General features: G+C 45.3%; 1 protein-coding gene across 2 annotated transcripts in view; it reads right to left on the bottom strand.

Annotated features, from left to right (window-relative positions):
- Nucleotides 1-15309, bottom strand: part of SUFU (SUFU negative regulator of hedgehog signaling) — a 79909-nt gene that overhangs the window by 33238 nt on the left and 31362 nt on the right. Inside the window, exons 6-8 of one of the 2 annotated variants that reach the window (XM_028730436.2) lie at nucleotides 14992-15064; nucleotides 12230-12386; nucleotides 11202-11313 (exon numbers count right to left, since the gene is read on the bottom strand). In XM_028730436.2, the coding sequence (XP_028586269.2) occupies nucleotides 11202-11313; nucleotides 12230-12386; nucleotides 14992-15064 (342 nt within the window). The remainder of the gene's footprint in view (nucleotides 1-11201; nucleotides 11314-12229; nucleotides 12387-14991; nucleotides 15065-15309) is intronic. The other variant, XM_028730437.2, reaches the window with a different exon arrangement.

Genomic DNA, 15309 nt, shown 5'->3' with positions numbered 1-15309 from the left:
CGGCTTCCAACTGAATATTAAAAACAGTACAGCATCAAACATTAAAAACTTCCCTAAAGAGGGCTGCCTTCAGATGACTTCTAAAAGTAAAATAGTTGTTTATTGCTTTGACATCTGCTGGGAGGGCGTTCCACAGGGCAGGAGCCACTACCGAGAAGGCCCTCTGCCTGGTTCCCTGTAACCTTACTTCTCGCAATGAGGGAACCGCCAGAAGGCCCTCGGCGCTGGATCTCAGTGTCCGGGCTGAACGATGGGGGTGGAGACGCTCCTTCAGATATACTGGACCGAGGCCATTTAGGGCTTTAAAGGTCAGCACCAACACTTTGAATTGTGCTCGGAAACGTATGTGGATCGAGAACTCCCAGAAGTGCAAGCTGGATTTAGAAGAGGCAGAGGAACCAGAGACCAAATTGCAAACATGCGCTGGATTATGGAGAAAGCTAGAGAGTTCCAGAAAGACATCTACTTCTGCTTCATTGACTATGCAAAAGCCTTTGACTGTGTCGACCACAGCAAACTATGGCAAGTTCTTAAAGAAATGGGAGTGCCTGATCACCTCATCTGTCTCCTGAGAAATCTCTATGTGGGACAAGAAGCTACAGTTAGAACTGGATATGGAACAACTGATTGGTTCAAAATTGGGAAAGGAGTACGACAAGGCTGTATTTTGTCTCCCTGCTTATTTAATTTATATGCAGAATACATAATGCGAAAGGCTGGGCTGGATGCATCCCAAGCTGGAATTAAGATTGCTGGAAGAAATATCAACAACCTCAGATATGCAGATGACACAACCTTGATGGCAGAAAGTGAGGAGGAATTAAAGAACCTTTTAATGAGGGTGAAAGAGGAGAGCGCAAAATATGGTCTGAAGCTCAACATCAAAAAAACGAAGATCATGGCCACTGGTCCCATCACCTCCTGGCAAATAGAAGGGGAAGAAATGGAGGTAGTGAGAGATTTTACTTTCTTGGGCTCCATGATCACTGCAGATGGTGACAGCAGCCACGAAATTAAAAGACGCCTGCTTCTTGGGAGAAGGGCAATGACAGGCCTAGACAGCATCTTGAGAAGTAGAGATGTCACCTTGCCAACAAAGGTCCGTATAGTTAAAGCCATGGTTTTCCCAGTAGTGATGTATGGAAGTGAGAGCTGGACCATAAAGAAGGCTGATCGCCGAAGAATTGATGCTTTTGAATTATGGTGCTGGAGAAGACTCTTGAGAGTCCCATGGACTGCAAGAAGATCAAACGCATCCATTCTTAAGGAAATCAGCCCTGAGTGCTCACTGGAAGGGCAGATCGTGAAGCTGAGGCTCCAGTACTTTGGCCACCTCATGAGAAGAGAAGACTCCCTGGAGAAGACACTGATGCTGGGAAAGATGGAGGGCACAAGGAGAAGGGGGCGACAGAGGACAAGATGGTTGGATAGTGTTTTCGAGGTTACCAGCATGGGTTTGACCAAACTGCGGGAGGTAGTGGAGGACAGGGGTGCCTGGCGTGTTCTGGTCCATGGGGTCACGAAGAGTCGGACACGACTAAACGACTAAACAACAACAAAAAGACATTTATACTTCAATTTTGCCATATTCATAGTTAAGAAAGCCTTACTGCCTAGAATATTGCTTTGGTTAACCCAATATTTAAACAGCTTTTAGATTCTCATACCACACAACTTCCCTGTGTTTCACCTGAACAAATGGTGCCTCACACTAATTCCATGTTGTATCAGACTACAAATGATCTTTAGAACATTCTCACTGAGAAAAGGTGTTTAACAGATACATGAAAAATAATTTGAGTTGCATTCAACTAAGTCCTACTCAAGAGTAGAACTGGCACCAATCCTTTTATTTCTAATCCCATTTTGAGGTATTGAGACCATGGGTTTGATCTGCATCTCCTAGATTTCTAGTGCAGTGTTTCCCAACCGGTGTTCCGCGGCACACTAGTGTGCCGTGAGACACCGGCTGGTGTGCCGTGGGAGGGAGGCGGGCGAGTCGGGCGCCTAGGAGAGAACAAAACCAAGTGAGCAGCGCGCGAGAGGGAAGCGACCCGAAAAAGAAGCGCGTTCGGAGTCCGGAGGCACTTTTGGGGCTGCGTACGAAGGGAGGGGGGGGGCACGGACGGCGGAAGGGGGCGGGGCGCGGTTGCAGAAACCCGCCAATGCTTCCACCTCATTGGGAAAGGGAAGGGGTTGGGCCACCTAAAACTCTCCGCCGGGGCCACATCCTGCCTCCCAGCCCCCTTTCCTCCACCCACGGAGGGAGGGATGTTTTTAACACACCCCCCCGCTCACAACCCTTTGGTAGCGTTTCTCCAATCTGAGGCGAGCGCCCGCCGACGCCCCCTTCCCCTGCTCAGTCGCGCAAAAACCGAAGTCTCCTCCCTACCCCTTATTCCCTCAAACCCCGTTTCCATAAGGGGGGGGGGGAATAACCCCTTCCGTCGCGCGCGAAGCCCAGCTCCCTCCGCCCTTCGCGGTCTCCTCAGCACTTCAGCCAGCCGTTTACACTCTCGGAGCCACTGGGCAAAACTCGCTCTCAGAAGCGCGCGCGCGCAGAGAGAAAGAGAGAGGGAAACAAAGTTAACTTGTGGGGAGAGAGAAAGAGCGAGCGGGAGCTAACTTGTGTCCAAAGGCAGATACAAAGTAGCCCCCCCCGCCCCGAAGGCGACCTCTCTTGCTCTGCTCCTCTGGGGTGGGGAAACCAACTCCACCACGCGGAGCAGCCCCGAGGCGGGGAATTTCGCCCCTTCGTAATGTATGCATGTAAATGAGGCGGGCGCAAGGGGTGGGCGCGGAGAGGAACTCGCGCCTCTGAGGCCGCCGCCTCCTTCTCCTCCTCCTCCGCCCCCCCCCTCAAACCCAGGCGGCGGCGGCGGCAGGAGGCAGCAGCGGCAATAACAGAAGCAGCTGCGCTGACAACAACACGTGTTCGCTCGGGCACCATGGAATTCGAGGAGCTGGGGATTCGGGAGGAGTGCGGCGTGTTCGGGTGCATCGCCTCCGGCCTGTGGCCCACGGAGCTGGACGTGCCCCATGTGATCACGCTGGGGCTAGTGGGGCTGCAGCACAGGTAGGGGACACGGCGGTGGGGGGGGGAGACGGTCTGGGGAAGCGGGGGGAGGGTGGGTTGCTTGCGAGACAGCGGAGGAGGAGGAGGCCGGCATGTCCGGGCAGCAGCAGCAACAGCAGCAGCAGCAACTCCCGGCGACGGCTCCTCCTCCGCCCGCTATCGCCGCCGCCTCAGCTGCCGCCGTCCCTCAGTCCCTCGCTCTGCTGCCTCCTCCCACCCCGGCAAGGGGAAGGGAAAAAACTTTCACTTTTGTGCGTCCCTCCCGGCGTGACGCTGCGCGCTGACGTCACGGGGCGGGGCTTTAATGGTGGTGTGCCGCGAGATTTTTTTCCGGTAAACAGGTGTGCCGTTGCCCAAAAACGTTTGGGAAACACTGTTCTAGTGGGATGCAGAGGCAGCTTTAAATATGTTAAGGTTTCTGGTGCAGGATTTATTGTACTGAGAACAATTAAGAAGTCTGGCTGATCTTTGCTACTCTGAGCCAGGGCATTTCATACCAGCCCATTATGCTGAAAGCGTGCTTAAGACTGTTGCCAGTTCTGACAGTTGTGTGCCCGTGCTAGCCTTTCTTCTGACATCCATCACAAAGTATGCACCAGAAAGAATAAAATACAGCTTCAGCATACACAACCATTCTAATACTCCAATTTTACTACATATACCAGTTCTCTCTTATCCATTATTTTGGGCATTTCTTTTGGCCAAGAGGCAGAGAACTAACCTTTTCCATGATGGTGTATATTATGATAACTGGAAGTAAGAGAGCTTTTCATTTTTCAAATCCTGACTGTTTGTCTGAGGTGCTCCCACGGTTCCCCTCATTTTCCTTAGAAGCTGCGTATCTTAACTCTCCATCTGACTCAATGATCTGCCTTGCCCTTGCTCCAACACAATATGCAATGCATGGTTACCTAAACTGTGTCCTAGCTGCATCTGGGTGGGCTTAAACAATCCAAACCACCACCCTTAACAAGACCCTAATCCTAAAGATTTGTTCTGGTTCTGAGACTCTGAAAAAAGTCTCCGTGTCTGTGACAGTACACTGCCATGTTTGAATCTGCTCTATTTGCAGGTGAAAAATGCTTGGGATCAAGCTATTTGAAAGGCTTAGCATAACATAGTTTAAGAACTCCTTTCCAAACTGAGAGCAAGAGTACTGGGTAATCAATATGAATACTTTTTGCAGGTTTGCTAGTCATACGTTTCAGCACTGAGGCAATAAGTGCTATGAACAAAAACATAATTTTGATAATTTTGTCTATAGGCCTCCACTTACTAGGCTAATGAGAAAAGAACCTACATCACAGGTAGTAATAACCTTCTTTCGTATGCTCTGAAAAGTTTAAGATCACACACAATGCAAGATATATTGCTCTGGTAGGGAACCTGTCTTCAGCTTAAAGTTTGTAGACCTAATACCATGTGCCACTATCCTTGGCCAAACCAAAGTCCAATCCAAAAGTTAAATTCTGTGGCTGCCAGTGCCAGATGCTTCTGATCAAGTGCATGGAAAGCTGCAGAAAAAAAACAGTCTTCTTTAAACAAACAAAACAAAAAACAAAACCTGAGGATACTAGAGGCCTGTTTAAGAATTGCTACAAGTAATTTAGGCTACCATCAAAACCTCACTAACCTGGGAGTGAACCCCATCAAATTCAGTAGAACTGAGTAAACATGGTTAGAATTGCTCTGTTAGATAAATTACTTCCTTTCAATAACTTTCCTTTGAGAGAAACTGAAACAGTAATTAGAAAGAAGACTCATAACTAGTGTTCATGTTAATCCACATACTACCTGCTTTATCAATAGTAACTGGTTCTTCATACAGGTCTGAGAACATATCCAAAAGCATTTACAAAACTGAAAGTCCTTTCAGCTATCCACCAAACTGAGCACACATACATCCCACCAATCCCCCCCCCCCCCGAACACTGGGAAGTAGCTGCATTTGATTCATGCAGAATACAGGAGAATATTTTCCATCACTATGTGCCATAGGATCAAGTAAAATGGCAAAGGATATTGATTCCTGTGCTTGTTTGCTCCCAGCAGTTGCTGGAAGCCAAGCATGTGAAAGGATTCTCTGTCACACCCTTTGGAGGTAAGGCAACTGGGAATATGGCAACAATCACCATGCCATCACTTCCTTACTTCCACTAGCTTAAAAGGCCAATAGCTCAGTTCAGAGGTAGGTCTCCTTAAATATCTGAAGCCCAAAGAAGCAACATTCATGCAGACATGAAATCCCATCTGTAGCCCAGCCCAGGATAGACTGTATTGCAGTTTATTGATTATGCAACAGAGGGCGATCTAAGGCTACTTCATGGAAGAAAGAAAAGAAATATTCCCTGTTAACTGTTACAGTATTCTTAGACTCTTCTGTTCAGTTCCACACACAGGACTGAATCTGCAGTTCCCCCTTCCTCTATAACCATCTGGAAGCAAATAGTAGGGCACAGTAGCTTCTCATTTAGTTATTTCACACCACCGAAAATCTGCAATTCAAATCATGTCAGTTATATTCCTCTTGAGGAGGAGAGGAGTACAATGCAATTCCAACATAAAAGGTAAGAAACTTCATTTTCTTCATGGCGTACGATCCTACATACAGTAGACCAGCAAACTGGCTGACATGGAAAAATCTGTCAATTACACAACTTAAGAACTGCCTGTTCTACTGCTGCAGCCTCTCTTGGTTGGAGGACCCTAGTGTAGGCTGGATGATCTTTAAGAAGATTAAGAAAGACCATGTTGCCCTCCTGATATGTCTGTTAGGTATTAGCCTTACCAGAAAGCAACAGAGGATAACAAAGACAATCAGCCAGACTACTGTACATACAAAGTCTACATCTCTGAGAAAGACTGGCAAGATACCAGAAGACCTTTTTGCTATTGGCAAAATGTGTGGAACAGCTGGGAATTTTGATAATTCCTGGTTCTGATTAAACAAGAAAGTAAGGGCTTGACAAAACACAGTGTGGAGAGAGAGAATATGGAATATGGAATACAAAGCAAGTAATGAAGGCTTCTTAGGCTGCATCAAACCTACCCTACAACAACCTCTCATGTTCTACTAAACATCTTCCAAGACAACAATGCCCATTTACACCACAAAGAACTCATAACCCACCTGCCAGAAATACCATAACCAGACACTGGAGAGACCTGTCAGGAATAAGCATGGACCAATGGTACCAAATAGTATGGGAAACAGCCCTACTAGAAAAATTACCGTATTTTTCGCTCTATAGGACGCACTTTTCCCCCTCCAAAAATGAAGGGGAAATGTGTGTGCGTCCTATGGAGCGAATGCAGGCTCCCTGGCTTCAGTGATAGCAAGGCAAAGCCTCCGAAGCCTGCGCTCCGGAGGCTTCCCGTTGCTTCCGCTGAAGCCAGGAGAGTCTGCTCTTTGAGGCTGGCGGGGGGGGGAGAGCAGCGCTTCCCCCATAGCCAGCCCCAGAGGATGGGGGGCAGCAGGAAGGCACGCGATGCCTTCCCGCTACTCTCCAACCTGGCTTTGAGGCTGGCGGGGGGGGGGGAAGCAGCGCTTCCCCCATCGCCAGCCCCAGAGGATGGGGGGCAGCAGGAAGGCGCGCGATGCCTACCCGCTACTCTCCAACCCGGCTTTGAGGCTGGCGGGGGGGGGGGGAGCAGCGCTTCCCCCATCGCCAGCCCCAGAGGATGGGGGGCAGCAGGAAGGCGCGCGATGCCTACCCGCTACTCTCCAACCCGGCTTTGAGGCTGGCGGGGGGAAAAGCAGCGCTTCCCCCATCGTCAGCCCCAGAGGATGGGGGGCAGCAGGAAGGCGTGCGATGCCTACCCGCTACTCTCCAACCCTCCTGTGGGCTTTTGCGGGAGATGGGGGAATTCCCCCACCTCCCGCAAAAGCAGGCAAAAGCTGCGCGCTCTTTAAAGAGGCTCCGTGGCTTCTGCTGGCTTTTCTAGGAGGTGGGGGAATTCCCCCACCTCGCAGAAAAGCCTGCAAGAGCCGCGCACCCTTTAAAGAGCGCACAGCTCTTGGGGGCTTTTCCCCAAGGAGGGAGAAGGGACTGACTGGCCGAGTCAGTCCCTTCTCCCTCCTGCGGGCTTTTGCGGGAGATGGGGGAATTCCCCCACCTCCGCAAAAGCAGGCAAAAGCCGTGCGCTCTTTAAAGGGGCTGCACGGCTTTGCTGGCTTTTCTAGGAGGTGGGGGAATTCCCCCACCTCGCAGAAAAGCCTGCAAGAGCCGCGCACCCTTTAAAGAGCGCGCAGCTCTTGGGGGCTTTTCCCCAAAGAGGGAGAAGGGTCCCACAGGAGTCACGCGGGGCTCCTGTGGGCTTTTGCGGGAGGTGGGGGAATTCCGCCACCTCCCGCAAAAGCAGGGAGAAGGTCTTGGGAGTAGCGCACAGGCTGCGTGCAGCCTGTCCACTGCTCCCAGAGCTGCGGTGAGGGGGAAATCATATTTTTTCCTTGATTTCCCCCCCTGAAAACTAGGTGCGTCCTATGGTCCGGTGCGTCCAATCGTGCGAAAAATACGGTAACTAATAAACTGAAACTGACACGGGGACAAACAGAAGAAGACGCCTTCACCCCGGTATGGCTCCCCTTTATCACACACACAGCCCAACAGGACAATGACAATAATCCACCAACAGCATACAAATCAATATGGCTAACCTGATCCAAAACACCCACCCACCTCACTCACACACGAAAACAAAGATCACCACAGCCAATCACAAGCAAACAATCACACCCTAGGCCAACCCCAACCTCTCTCACCACCAAAGGAACACAAGTGAACAACACAAGCAACGCTGACACCAAACTCTACATACATTAAACATAATAGAAGCACCGCCCACCCGACCCCACCCCCATCCATCTTCCCTCTCTCCACCCCCCCTTTCTTTTTTCTTTCTTTTTTCTTTTCTTCTCCCCCTAATGCCTCAACAAATGAAACGGATTTGTAAAAATGTTACATGAAAAAAAAAAAAGAGGCACTACACTTCTGTAAAACAAGAAAATCCTTAATAAAATATTTTAAAAAACAAAACAAAAAACCTCTCACGTTCCTTTGCTTGTTCATAATCTTATTCTTTGCTAACAGTACACACCACCTCTGTGGAGTTTATTCAAACACCCTCAAGACTCATGTCACTGCTCTTTATTTATGGGTTCTGAGATCACAAACAACCTCCCTTTCAATGAGTATGCCAACCGGTCACAAGTATTTAGAGCACTCTGGAACAGCATCTTTGACAAGGGTATAAACCACATGTGGTCTGAGAGCAATAGTCCACCACCATTTTGGGGTGGCTCTAAAATATACATTTTTGGGGAGGGATGAAAGTAAGCTATTAAAGTTCTAACAAACTATGACAAAAGGCACTTGGAAGTAGTAGTAGGCGTGGTAGTAGTCGCAGCAGTTATTATTATTTAATTAAATTTATATTCTCCCATCTAAACTCAACTTTTAAAAACCCCACCCCCTCTCTTTTCCTGTGACAAACAACAACAAACTTCCTTTTGTGTACTTGGAAATTATCATTTTGGGACCACCCTACTCTTTTGTAAGTCTTTGTACATCGGAGGCCAGACTTTCTCAACCTGGTGCCTTCCAAATGTTTTCAACTACAACTGTCACCAACTAGTACAACCAATAGTCGGGGGTGGTGAAAGCGGTATCAAAAACATCTGGAGGACACCAGGCTGGTGAAGCCTATCAGATTATAACTACCTGGACTCAGTGCATCTCTAGGAAACACTGAAGTATGTGTTTCTCGCTCGTTTTGCTGGCATCCCCACTGTCTCAGGGAAAGCTTTTGTTGTTAAGTCATTAAATTGCCATTTTGTTACACTCTCTCAATAAAACTCCATTTGCGTTCTTCTCTCTGTTGTTCCCTGTATGCCTTACACGAGGGCACCAGACTAAAACAAGGCAAAGCTACTCATGCTATACTGTGTATTTTAATAAGTGAGCTAGTTTCTGAGTCAGCTGTACCAGATGGACAGCAGCTTATCCTCTGGCAGAACAGGCAGGGATGCAGTGGGAAAGTGTCTCCCTAGCACACGTAAAGCCTCAGTCATTTGTGTTCAGGAATATTTTATTCCCTGAACAGAGAAGCCATCTGCAGACGTGTTTAGGGATGTGTGGTTAGAGCAAGCTGGGGCAGGCAAGTAGAGACAAGCTATATATACTTCTGATATTCCTTTGAAGGGACAAAGCCCTACAATAAAGGAAATGTACCGCTAAATCAGGAATCAAGTAGCAAATTGGCAATGGATCATTTGCACTGGTTCCAGATGGATTTTCTGGCAAGACTCAAGCTTGTGTATCTCGAGTTCAGCACACAAAAGTCCACAAGTTATTCCTGCAAGGAATAGCACACTTAGTGTAGCCAACTAATTTTACTCAGAGGAGGGCAATTAAATTAATGTATCAAAGTTACCCATGCGCATTATTTTCAACGGGTTTACAATGGGTAAGACTATAATTTGCTACAACCCAAGGATAGCAGAATTGTTGATGTTGGTGCTGCCTCAAACAGGGCACTGTGCATCCCTATTCATGCACTTTTTAAAAAACCATCAATGCCATGCATAAGATGAAATATGAAGATATATGTCGTTCAGGTCCAAGGGCACAAACTGCTTAGTGGAGCAGGATTTCTAGCAAACAAGGCATATGGAGTTCTACGTGGCCAAAACATGTTCAACAACAAAAGATCTAATACTGGAGGGCAACCATCTGCCTATCTTGGGAACTGCAAATTAGTAAGAACAATCCCTTGCTCTCCTCCCCAAGGGGAACTGTTCTCTCACTCTTGAACAGAAGTGTTTCCGACTCCCGCAGAAGGAAGAGATTCAGACAATTCTTGCAATGTCCTGGTTTCTGTCAAGATGATTAAGAAGACTCTGTTAGAACTCTATAAAGAGCAACTGGTTCTGAACTGGATGGACATAATGTTCCAAGTAATGGATTCCCACACTAAAGGATGTGATTAAGCTGATACCCATACGAATGGCTGGCCAGGATGCAGTGCTTACAGATAAAGTTACTAAGGCTCTGTCTCTCATGGGAAGTCCGAGTTGGCTACGCTTTTTCACAGACTTTTAACAAGATTCAACAATGTAATCCTCTCCAAGGTATACTGAATAGCAAATGTAGAAGATGAGATCTTGCCCTCGGAAAGACAGTGTTTTTAAAAAATTATTCACCCCTTTGAGTCATCTACAGATAGCAGACGCTGATAGTGCTAAGAATCACCTTTGAGAACAAATTCTGCTACTCGTTACCGTCACAAAAGAGAGTACCTGAGGTACCACTGTACGAAGGAAAAACATCCAAAAAACAGCAACGTATAATAGTTATACAAACAAATTTCAGAGAACAATGCTCTTCTTTATCGCTACTAATGCACTGGTCATAAGGGGCTTCCCTACAATCTCATGTGTGAAGTGCAAAAGGCCTTCAAATGAAGGGAAGGATGAACATATGCTTCCAAGAAGGCTCTACTATTAACTGGATGGCAAGCAGGAGAAACATAAAATACCCCAAGTATGAGTGACAGGCCTCCACGTTCACTCACTTGCTTGCAGTCGGTAAGTAGTCATGCTTATGTTCTTTTTGCAATTAAGTTTATTAGTTTATCAATATTCCCTCAACAATAGCCAAATTATAGCAATATCAATTAATTTCAGAACAATATCAATTAATTGCCATGCTTATGTTCTGCCCATCCACTGATAGCATCACTTAGGCCTGTTTTGCAGAGCCCCGTTTATTTTACCCGTTAGTATCTATGTTCCTATCTGGCCATCATCCACTTTGCTTATACCATCTACTTTGTCAGTCTGGTAACACCATGGATGACTTAACTATCAGAGGTATGCACTGTGTAATTCTTGGTCAGCTGTCTATAAATTCTGAAGCTGCTCTAAAACACAAACCTACCTTTATGTTGCATTCTCCCTTTTCAATTTCTGTCTTTTAGATTGTGAGCCACCCAGAAGTATTGCATAAATAGCTATCACCAGGTTAGAAACCTTAAGCCGGTCTTTCCTTCCATTATTTTCCCAAGGCTAAGCCAAATTAGACACATCTTCCACCATCTCAGGACCCAAACACAAGACTAAACTTACGGAGCTCTGTCATTATTCAGTCCATTCTGTCTTTGATGGTTAATTGGGGGCAGAACAGGCTTGCTGTTAATCTCAAGTCCCCTTCGCAGAGTCTCCCGGATTTGCTCTGTATCTGAAACGATAGTTTAAAAACTGAGTCAGGTTCAGTTCAGATGATCCTCCAGAGCATGGACCAGAAGATTAGAAACAAACTTCACACGCTTCCCCACTCATATGGTTTCCTTCCTTTCCTGCACTAAGACAAACTATTATTGGCTGATTTGGAAGCCGCCAAGTGACTGGGCAACCCAGTCAGGGGTGTGTGTATGTTTGTGTAAATTTACTGTTGTTGTTGTTATTCATGGTGCTTACCCTCCAAACCACAATCAGAAGCCATAGAAGTAGAAGATAAATGTAATTTTGTTTGTTTTAAAAGAGTAGTTGCGGGGTGGGGGGGAGATGAAACACCACAGAACCGACACTAACTGCTGAGCAGCACACAGAGTACAAAGTGATTTAGGTTTGCTATAAATAAATGAGCAAAAATTGATAGGGTTGGGAGAGCTAAACCTTGAGTTTTGGGCTTTGAATTTAACTTGATATAACAAAAAAATCAAGTTCCATACGAAGCAACTTTGCTCATGAAATAATCATATTAAATTTAATGAACACCTCATAAAGCACAGCAAATATCTGGTTTCCTGTTTTAATACATAACTTGATGCAATACAGCCTCCCAATTTCATACTTTTAGCCATGCCTTCTACCACTTTTAAAAATACCTGTGATTATCAAGTATGCGACTTGTAAACATAATTTTAAAAAATAGGGAACTATCTTCTTATAATAGTCCAAAAAGATTATATTTTTTGTATGCTGACATGGGATGAAAACGAAAGATCAAGGTTGTAATGGAGGAATACTGCAAGTATTTCAAGTTGTAAACAAATTGTACCTATTTAGAAACACAACAGTGTGAGAACTCCATCCACCTTAGCTGTGATGCCGAGAAAACAACCTTCTGAGTGGCTTTCCAGGTTCCCGCTTACCTTTCCCAGACAATCGTCGGGGATGTGTGCCAATGCAGATACTTCTACTGTCTTCGTCATCCTCTGGCGGCCGGCTAAGATCATCCCAGGCGCACTTAGCACTGACACCGCTCAGGTTCGAACCGTCTGTCTCAATCCCTTTATCAACTCTGTCCTGCTTAAAAAAGATCCAAAACAGCCAAGTCTTTTGAAGCCAAAATCCCACCTGTGCCACTACAGGAACTACAACCTCATGGAGTATGTTTTCCTAGATTGTGGATCACCAACACAGAACCTGTGGATGCCCACAAGTCTTCAAACTCCTGCCTTGTCATCCCACCCCCCACCCCGGCTCCTTGAAATTAGGCTTCAAAGCAGTCTTCTGGTGAAAACAAAGGAAAAAAGATTCCACTACCCTTGACAAAAATGCAACTTAACAGAGTTAAGGGGAAAACATTCAATTCTAAACTGTATAAAAATAGATTTTTAATATTCCATAAGATAAAATGAACAGTATAAATGAATATAAATACAAGCACTTCTTTTTCACTTACAAGCCACTGCCAATTAAAAACAAGGGCTTCTAAAAACAAAACAGCCAGACACATTTCAACACTGAGTCTTTTTCTGTGGCTCAGTCATTATTATCTAAGAGAAAGGTAAGTAGAAATCGTTATAGCCAAAATCCCAGACAGGCAAAACATTATTTCAGAAACAAAAATGTAGTTCAATTACTCACCCTTTTGCCTCATTAAAAAAACTTTTTAAACTGGAATGATAACCTAAGTGTCCATACATTTCTACAAATCAATGAATTCCATTGAAGACATATAAACACATTTCAAATATCAATGCAAAGCCATTCTGGAATATTAAAATATGGAATATTAAAACTCTATATTTATAAAACTTATAATGAAAAGCCTTCTAGTGTGGCCATTAGAAGACTTTTTCCAAGGCTAATTACAGCAGGGGAGGCCGACTTTGAGGGTCGCAGCTGGGGAGGAAAGGGTTAATCCTCTTCTTTGGAGTGAACCTCACCCTGAAACCACCCCCCTCACCACAATTAAGATTCAAGGAAGCCTTCTATTGGCTATAATAGAAGGCTTCTTTGAAGTCTAATTCCAAAGGAGGGGCAAAGTTTGAAGTTGTCACTGATGGAGAAGAGAAGGATTACTCTTTCCTTCCCCGCCCCCATCCAAGCAGCTGTGACCTCCCCACCAAAAAATCCACACACTCCCCACTGTAATTAGGCTTCAAAGTAGCTTTCTACCATAACATGTCCCTCTGTCCCCCAATGTAATTTATGGGGTGGAGAAAACTGTGTGTGTGATCTCCTAGCTGAGGAGCCACAGTTAACTCTTACCTCCCCAGCTGCACTCTCCAGGAATATCACAGACTGAAACACTTTCCCCCCCAAAACTAATTGCAGGGGGGAGATGGGATCGTGTATGCCTCTGTATGGTTGCCATGTGAGCACTTGGTGGTGTGTGTTTGGAACCCAAGGTAGAGTCTCCAGTTTGCAAATGGAAAATTGGAGATCCCCATTCTACGTTTTATTGGCAGTCAGCACTTGAGAAATGAAGGGCTTTTATACTGTCTCACATTGCACTAAAGGAAAGGAAATGTGAGCCGCAACTTCCAAATCATGAAAACTAAATTCTGCAAAAAGTTGTTACATCAAGAATAGGTTTCAATGAATCCTCAATACATCCTCCCAACACGCGTCACTTGTGATTATCAAATTTCCCCCTTTGAACAGTGCCTGACTGTCGAAGAATCAACCTCATAGTGATTCTACAAGGTTAAATCTGAATGAAAAGTTCTGAACATGGTATTACTGCATTACATGCAAACTAGAAATTCAAAATGTAGACAAAGCAACTTAGGAAAATTACTTGTGTCAGCTTCTAAAATTCACCACCAGATGATGCTGTTAAGCTAAATATCGCAGTGAGGGAAGCCTTACAAGGAGAAGCAACTGCAGCAGTTTAATGTAAAAGCCAAGGAGAAAATATTTATTCAAATTTTCTTTTCACATGCAAACATATACACTCAACTCTAATGGAACTACATTTAAGAAACTTATTTCTCTGCTGCACCAATCAAATATGCTTAGCTCTTTGGCATGGTGAAAGAAAATTTCACTCTGGCCTATCAGACTCACACATACAGTGTTTCGCCATTTTTAATGCCAAATTTGGAAAGGTAAGCTTCTCCTACTATAGCAACAAAATTCTGTATTAAATGTATTTATGAACAGTTTGACATTGTGCTTTATTAAGAGCTGTACAGAGGTTATTGCTTTTCAGCTTTTTGTACTGTATGGTTGCTGTGTTGTTCAATATGATCTGAAGAGAACCAGAGTATGCTGTGTTGGTTATTAACCCTACTCTGTCATTGTCGGAATTGCATGTAGTAAGTGACTTCCCACCCTCTCCAAAGCACACGTGCACTAGAAAACAGACAAGGCAGGGAAAATAGAGGTTCAGTAGGGTAGGAGTCTGAGCTGCTTGTGGCCCTGTTGCCCAAAATTAAGCTGTTGAAATGTGTTCAGGGGCACTCAGTGAAGCCAATCACACTTTGATCAGGCAATCAGTGATCTACAACCACTGCCTCTAGGAAATGGTATTCCAAAAATACTCAGGTTGAGTCCCAGCAGCTTCTGACAGTAATCAACAAGTCTATCCTGAGCACATTCAGTTACCAGAAGGTAGCTGTTCCTCATGACTAAGAAAGCAATGCCCTGCTGTCATCTAGGACCAGACTGAGTAGTTACATACTTGCAGGTGTGGATCTATTTCAAATATGGTCTCTCCACGTCGCATGTCTGTTATCAACCATGGGCCTCCTGCTCTATAAACAAAATCAAAAAAAGAAAAATAAGTGACTGTACTACCATTGCTCCAATGCTTCTAGGTCTCCAATGATTTTAGTGCAAATGCAATAAGGGACAGAAAGGAGGGATAAATTTGGGGTTCTGGATGAATAATTAGCACTTCTACCTGTCCATTTTAGATGTTGGATTATTGTTAAGCCTCTAATTCAACTACAGAAAATGGACAATTTAACTACAGGATGGTAATCTGTACTGTTTTCCC

Source organism: Podarcis muralis, chromosome 6, assembly GCF_964188315.1.
Source record: "Podarcis muralis chromosome 6, rPodMur119.hap1.1, whole genome shotgun sequence".
In the NCBI taxonomy this organism is placed as follows: domain Eukaryota; kingdom Metazoa; phylum Chordata; class Lepidosauria; order Squamata; family Lacertidae; genus Podarcis; species Podarcis muralis.
This window is presented reverse-complemented; position numbering and strand designations above follow the sequence as displayed.